Source organism: Aedes aegypti, chromosome 3 (assembly GCF_002204515.2).
Source record: "Aedes aegypti strain LVP_AGWG chromosome 3, AaegL5.0 Primary Assembly, whole genome shotgun sequence".
In the NCBI taxonomy this organism is placed as follows: domain Eukaryota; kingdom Metazoa; phylum Arthropoda; class Insecta; order Diptera; family Culicidae; genus Aedes; species Aedes aegypti.
In genome coordinates, this window is record NC_035109.1 from 113627560 (window position 1) to 113635561 (window position 8002).

Here is an 8002-nt window from a genome sequence, read left to right on the forward strand (position 1 = left end):
AATAGTACTGAAAGGTACTGTTTTTGTAGCATTAAAAAGTACTGTTTTTGTAGTACCGCAAAATGGGGCAACTTTGACAGTTTTTTTTTAGGAAATCTGAATATTTCTACACTTAGATTTAGAGATTTATATATTATATTTTTAAAACAAGTACTAGTATCTCAGCTATCGATTGAAATTGAAAGATTGCATAACGACTTATTTTAAATGGACCGATAATTTTTAATATTATTGAAAGTAAATTTTTAGTTTTGGGGTAACTTTGATAATGGATATGTAAACACATGGAAACCAACAGCCAAATTACTGTTTGGCGATGCCTTTTTAAGTTACTATCCTATTTTCCTTGCTCATATCGCTTGCCGAACTCATATGAGACATGAATCTTCGGTACATTCATCTATAATAATAGAAATAATTGGTTCAAAAAGTAGACAATTTTACACATGAACGAAACGTAATTTTCGCAAAAACCTTAATTTTCATTAGCCTATGGATATAAGAAAGAGAGGCAACATTTGTATTTTGAGAATGTTCCATCAATAACTGTTGGTTCAAAAATTTGAAGAGATGAGTCATTCCTATCAATGTTACCCCGCTGATCAATGTTATCCCGGATTACGGTACCTACAAAAGTGTTTTAAGTTCAAACATGCATGATAAACACCATTATAAGTCTGTATGCATTGTTATAAAATAATATTTCTGAAAATATATCAATTAGTGTTCACGTTTCGATATAGGATTCAACATAAATCAAACGTTTCTGGAATATAAAAAAGTATATTTCGAACAAAACTGATGGCACTGAGTTGTTTGCTTTGCCGTTGTCAAATGAAAACAAACTAATGATAGGTATATGTCAGTTTACCCAAATTTGGGTTATCCCACGAAAGGGCCGAATTACGTCAAAAGAAGTCAAAGTTGGGTTGATTGGTGGCTCCGTGTATAGCCTTCATTTTTGATAAGTATTTCGAGTTCGATGCTTCATCCAATAATTTCAACCCACTCAATGTGAAAACAGTGCTCTTTATGAATAGAAATTTGACTAGTAGTAGGTTCTTTTAATTTTCTATTTCTGTCTTCAATTTCAGTCCGGAACGTGTAAAATGGGTCCACCCAGTGATCCGAGTGCAGTGGTGAATCCGGAACTTCTCGTCTACGGTATAAGAGGTCTACGAGTGGCGGATTGCTCGATAATGCCCGAGATTGCGGCTTCTCATACAAACGCTGTGGCCATAATGATTGGCGAGAAGGCTGCCGACATGATCAAACAGTACTGGAGTAATGAAATTCGATAGCGGGCATTACTCAATGATATATGGAACAAGTTCTAGTCAATAGGAACGAATGGTTAATTAAGTGGTTGACTTAAACGACATATTGCTCAATTTATAAGAATAATGTCACTTGGATAATCTGGTGCAGTTTTAAATTTTGAGTAATGATTATTGTGTGATGTTTTGTGTTTTAGTGTATATTTAATTGCGATTAGTTTTGTGTGACTATGTGTGTATATAGCAGTAGGAAAAAAGATTGAACGTAAAATAAAAACGAATACAAGAATTTTGTGAAAAGTTCGACAGGTAAGCAATTTTTGACAGCAAGACTCTTACTGTGAAACAAAGGTTGCTCAAAACTAAACAGAACCGAATAACTGTTGATTGATATACATGGTTTAACAAACTAACAAAAAAGTAGTCGAATCTGCCCCTCGGTAATTTAAAGTTTTCTCGTAACGAAATTATTACTTGATTACTTTGATATTATTAATTGGTTTTGTTTTCAATCTTGACGGAGTTTCCTTTAACAGAGAAGTTTTCTTGTTTATGTATTTCCGAGCTGTTGGTAACTCTCACCTTTTACCCGTAGAGGCATGGCAGACTACCCTGCGGATGTCGGTTTCAAACTGATATATATCGAACCGCTATTTTATTTTGGGTCTAGTGATTTATGCAGTGGGTACAGATTTGTATGAAGAGATGGTGAATGCACTCGCGTACGAACAATTGCTCAGTTTTCGCTTGAAGTGTGTTAGAGAAATAAATAATTGATGAAATTCGTTGTTCATTTCTCCCCTCTTGAAGAAACTCTTCAAGGCAATGCGCATGATCACCAAAATGGCAACTAATACACGTTTGGGGGAGAAATTTTGCGCAAATTGACGGCAAGAGATGATGTTTCATCCAGGCGATCATTTCGATGAACAAAAATTTTCGTAAAATTTAGCAATAGCTGTGATATGACGTTATTGACTATTAGACATTTAAACAGCTTGTATTGTTAAACATAAAAAAAATATATGGACGGCTTCTTATTAAACAAAATGTTAACAAAATTTACCACCTTAAAAAAATCATGACCAACTGGGATTTGAATCCACCACTCTAATAGTTTTCCTAAGCTCTGCCTAACCGTGATGTTTGGGTAAACCTCAACAATGGATTCTTTTCCATCCATTCAAGTAACTGCAATTTCCGCTATTTTTTAATAAATAAAACTCAATTAAAGTATTATTACAAATATTTATGTTACCAGTTAAACCTTTTCCAATCAAGTTTAGGACAAACACAAAAACTGAAAGCTCTTTGAGATAATTTGGACACATATATCAACAATAAATCAGCATTATTTGCAACCTGTGTGTGAGCTGAATGTTGGTTGAATATTAGTAGCAAAATACCCACCCAGCAAAAAGTAGTCCAAATCTGTCCCTCGGTAATTTAAAGTTTTCGCGTAACGAACTTATTACTTGATTAACTTTTCCATATGGATTTGTTATGTCCATTGTTCTTGTTTTCTTGACGGAGAGTTTTCTTAACAGAGTAGATTCATCATTTATCGTGTATCGTGGATCGTGAGTTGTTAAGGTAACTCGAACCTTTTTCCCGTAGGGACATGGCAGACTACCCAGCTAGAGATAAAATCGTGTTGCTATATAAAGGCAGGATTGTTCAATTTGATTCTAGTGATAGGCGAGAAACGGTGCAGCACTGATGCAGTAGTCGCGAATAAAACAGCAGATGCAGACAGTTGTAGAGCTTAAACTGCACAATATATCAGCAGATATATGTATATGCAGTGAATGCAATGCGATTCCCCCTTCAAAGCAGCTCGATACGTTAATTGATGAGCGAATGAATGAATGAATGAAAACCCACCTGTACGAAGCGCATGTGCGCTAGCCCCTTCTGATCGTACACATTTGCAGTCGTGATGTGTCTGTATGGTCCGACATTAAACACACTGTGGGAATAACGAATTTTGAAATGTTTTATTTCTATACATTCTAGAGTGCCAAACTAGTCAATTATCAAAAAACGGTTTTGATTTAGGTTATAAATGAGTTCACACTATTAGTTGCAGCAATTTGACTACATCTGGTCGTATAGCAGTTGCATTGACTCAATTGAAACATGTGAGTTGGTACGTTAGTAAATCTACGTCTAGATTTTGAACTTTCTAAGCTCAGCTTTTTTCCTTGTATATATGATGACCAGTGAAGTGATAGAAATACAGCTGTATCCAAAAACACGTTCTCAACGGTAACGGTAAAATCGTTCAGTGGTAATGGCTGTTAAAAATGATTGCACGGAGAGTAGGTGTGTGGAGTGTTCATTCATCGTGTTTCTCTTTCATTTGATCGCGTGGTGTACACCAGTGATCTTTTCTGGTAATATATTTCGGATGTTTTGGATTTTGTTTTAATTTATTGTCTTGGATTACTAGGAATTATGAGCATTTATGACAATAATAACTTATGTGCGATCTCTTTGTGTACTAAGCACACGATTTTTCAGAACAATTTACTTGCTGAACATAGCAATGGAGATGGCCGTGGACGCATACAATAAGAAAACTGCTATGGATCATATTTATTTGATTGAAGCTGAGAGGAAAGCGATTAGTTTTTGGAAGGAGAAAAATTAGGGAAGGTATTAGGATGTTTTGAAAGAAATATAATGATATTTGTTTGAAACAGAAAATTAAAATTCCTGAAAAAAACATAAGAAAACTTGATGTAGAGATACAGTAAAGTTTTTAGAAATTAATAATGCATTCCAGTTGTTCCGTCTACGCAGCTGTCGGGATTTTTGCGGATTTCGCGGACTTGGTGCGAATTGGAAAGTGAATTTTGACCTTTCGTGCAAAATCATTAATTCTTCAGTCAGAGAAATGTTAAAGATTTTTTTTTCTCTTCTAGCATTGGATATGGATGCCATTGCAATAGTTTACAATGATGAATCATATGAGAATCACAAAATGCAATTTCTTAAAATTAATTATTCACTGATGTTATGCAATGATAATTATGTACTATGCATTCAAAGTTGGCTACCTTGTATAAATTGTAAAAAAAACATGTTTAGCAAGAAACAGTGTCGAAATTATTGGATAAAATATTGAAGTTCAAAGAAACTATTCACACCGCAGAATATTTTTTTTTTGACAAATATCTCAGAATATCATAAGAAAAACTGTTGCTTGAAATCATGAAGAGATTTCGATTCCATTCTCCCTTGAGAAATGTAAATGGAATTTCTACAAAAAAAATCGTGTAAAAATCTTTGTAGTGAATCCTGTTGCAACTGCTTAGGAGTCAAGAGATGTCTTTGGATATTTCCAAACGTATTCTCTACAGCTTCCACAGGAATTCCTTTGTAAATTTTACGAAAAAGTACTACAGGACTTCATTCAATGATTCATCCAGAGAATACTTCAAAAATACATTCAGGGACTGTTCCAATGATTTCTCCAGAAATTCTTGCAATTATCCTTCCAAATCCTTCATATGGTTCTAGGAACTCTTCTAGAGTCCTTCAGCAGAATAATGCTGAAATTTCCAGTAATTTCCACAGGAATGACTAAAAGTTCTCCTAAGATTTCATGCATTTATTTTATACGCTGATTTTTCTCCTATTCTTCCAACTATTTTCACAGAAATTATGTTAATAGTTTCTTGACGAAATTTATTCAAGAAATTTCTCCAGGATATTTGAAAAGATTTTTGTCACAATTCTTCTATAAATTCATCTAGAATTTTTCAAGAGGTTTCTCAAGAATTTGAATTTATCAAAAGTTATTCCCAAGATAATTTCTTCATGATTTTCTATATAGTTTATGTCCAAGGTTTTCCACGGATACTTTCAGAAAATACCTGTAAGATATTATACAATGTTTTGTTTGACTTTTTCCCAATAATCAATTTAGTTATTCACTCCCATGCATAAATTTGGGTTCACTCCCTTAAAACAAACAAAAGTGTTTTGCCCATACCTCTGTGATTACACGTCCAATTGATACTCTCTTTGGCGCTTTCGGAAGGCAATGAGTTATTCTTACTTCATATGTATTTTACCAAAAATATTTAATTTAATTTTGTATATTAAATTTTTATTTCAAGTTGTGGTCCTAAAAAAACACTGAAAAAACAGGGTTAATTTTTTCAGCATTGGATCGACTAAAGAAGAAGAAGTGTCATTAGAATCATGATCTTACATTCTTTGAAGAGCGCTCACGAAATTTTGGCGAAAAAAAACTCTGAAAACTATTTAAAATCATTGAAACATTCATTCAAATCATCATGCGAAAGTTTGGGTCCACCCCTCAGTATGGTGTATCGTGCAAACGTTTGGGTTCACCTGAACTTTCCTAAAACACGGATATTCGGTGAAATCTTAAACCAATCATGTACGCGACATTATTTGCGTTTGACTAAGCCATGAACTATTAAAATCGGTTGAAAAATGGCATTGATATTGTCAAAAATGGTTTGCGTTGCGAATCAGGTGATCCCAAACTTTTGCACGATTTGCAGCATACTAAGGGGTGAACTCAAACTTTTGCACGATGACTTGAATGACTGTTTCATTGATTTTGAATAATTTTCAGATTTTTTCGCCAAAATTTCGTAAGTGGTTTTCAAAGAGTATAAGATTACGATTCTAATGACACATTGATTTAAAATTTTGGTCGATCCAATGCTGAGAAAATTAGCCATGTATTTGCAACGTGTCTCTCAAAATATGACTCAATTTCAAGTTAAAATTAGGTACTCAAAATAAAAAAATATTTTCGGAAAAAATACATATGAAGTAAGAATCTTTTATTGCCTTTCAAATGCGCCATGGAGAATTTAAATTGGAGGTGTATTCACAAAGATATGGACAGAACACTTTTGTATGTTTTTTAGGGGATGAACCCAAACTTTTGCACGGGGTTGTATGCGTTAAGAAATTACTGGACGAATCCCTTAGCAAGTATATGGAAATGTTAAAAAATGAGTATCTAGAGCAACTATTGAAAAACAAAATCTGAGAATTTGACATAATAAATCGTTTAGATATTCAAGACCAAGCTGAGGGACATGGATTCAAATCCCGCCAGTCGAAGATCTTATCGTAGAGGAAATTTTATTGACTTCCCAGCAGTGGCGTCTCGTCCTCAAGTGCACTTGGTGCAGTTTACAGTCGAAGATTTCAAACTAATAAAATAAAAATATACATTATAATTCCCAATACTTGCAACATTCATAAATGCAGTTGCTTGAAAATGTTCTTTGCCTAATTGGTGCATCGCCCTCAGTGAACAAATCCAGACTCCACCGTTTGATTTTCCATCCCATGGACTCGCTCAATCAGCAAGCGAAAACAGCAAAGCAAAGAAGACAAACTGCCATGTGTCTCTCCATCGTTTTGCAGAGAATGTCCAGTCTAGCCGTTTAGTCTCTCTTGTGCACGAGAATAGCGTGTATGAACACAGCAGGAATCTGCAGTTGTATTGGCATTTCTAGACCAACGGTGGCGTTGTATAGGAAAAATCTGGTGCACTCCACTTTGTGCACTCGAGAAAGAAATTAGCCATAGCGCGGTTTGCGAGAACCGAGAGAGCGCGCGCAACTTGCGTCTCGACGTCTGCTGTTGGGAGACGCCATACATGCCTATGAATATGTTACACGGACCTTTCAGGTGTCGCGTGATACGTCCTAGGCGCAATATTGAGCGGAACAAAATCTAGATGTAATTAACATATTAGCAAGTTTAATTATGTTTGGTTATTCTTCTTCTTCTTCTTGCAATTAACGTCCTCACTGGGACAAATCCTACTTCTCAGCTTGATGTTCTTATGAGCACTTCCACAGTTATTAACTGAGAGCTTTCTTCACCAAAGTTGCCATTTTCGCATTCGTATATCGTGTGACAGGTACGATGATACTCTATGCCCAGGGAAGTCAAGGAAATTTTCATTACGAAAAGATCCTGGTCCGACCGGGAATCGAACCCAGACACCTTCAGCATGGCTTTGCTTAGTAGCCACGGGCTCTAACCACTCGGCTAAGAAAGACCCCTTTGATTCATCTTCACCTCTATTTACTTTTAAACTGTCAATGCTAATCAAAAAAAGGTTTGTTTTATTTGATTGCGAAAGCTTTTTAACTTCAGGCCTAAACTGTACAATAAGGCATCTTAATGAAACTTTATTTGGTATTTCAAAATTCTTGGTTGGAAAACGGCAGTTTTGCTTTCTTTGGCCAAGAAATTGTTTAACTTTTGTTTTTTTTTGTTTTTTAGTTCGAACAACTGAGCGACATTGTGTCACAAAATATTTCTTTTTAAGCCCATAGTAATGTGTTCAGCACTCATAGAAATATTCATGACTTTGATAAAACTCGTGAAATATTATTAATTATATCATCACGGTGTCAAAATTTTAATTATTATAGAAGTTGCATGTTCCTCAGATATACTTTTTTTCGATAAGGATAAGAATTCCGACAAGACATTCACACCAAGAAAGTTTTAAAATACCGTTTTGATTCATATTACGGACAACTTCAAATTCCGGACACTCTACTTTGTATGGGAAACATTTCACACGAATTTTCAATTTTTGTCGTTCAAAAGTTCTCATTTTCGAGGCTCGTTTTAGTAAGCTTTTTCCATGAATATCTTCAACAATTTATAATGGCCAACTACCTTAGATGCCTCTTTAGTGGTTTGAC

The 8002-nt window shown here is 34.8% G+C and overlaps 1 protein-coding gene across 1 annotated transcript in view; it reads left to right on the plus strand.

The window, feature by feature from the left end:
* LOC5575403 (glucose dehydrogenase [FAD, quinone]) overlaps positions 1-1576 on the plus strand; it is a 70880-nt gene extending 69304 nt beyond the window's left edge. Inside the window, exon 5 of the mRNA XM_001661873.2 lies at positions 1095-1576. Coding sequence (XP_001661923.2) covers positions 1095-1301 — 207 coding nt within the window. The 3' untranslated portion in view covers positions 1302-1576. The remainder of the gene's footprint in view (positions 1-1094) is intronic.
* The last annotated feature ends 6426 nt before the right edge of the window (positions 1577-8002 follow it).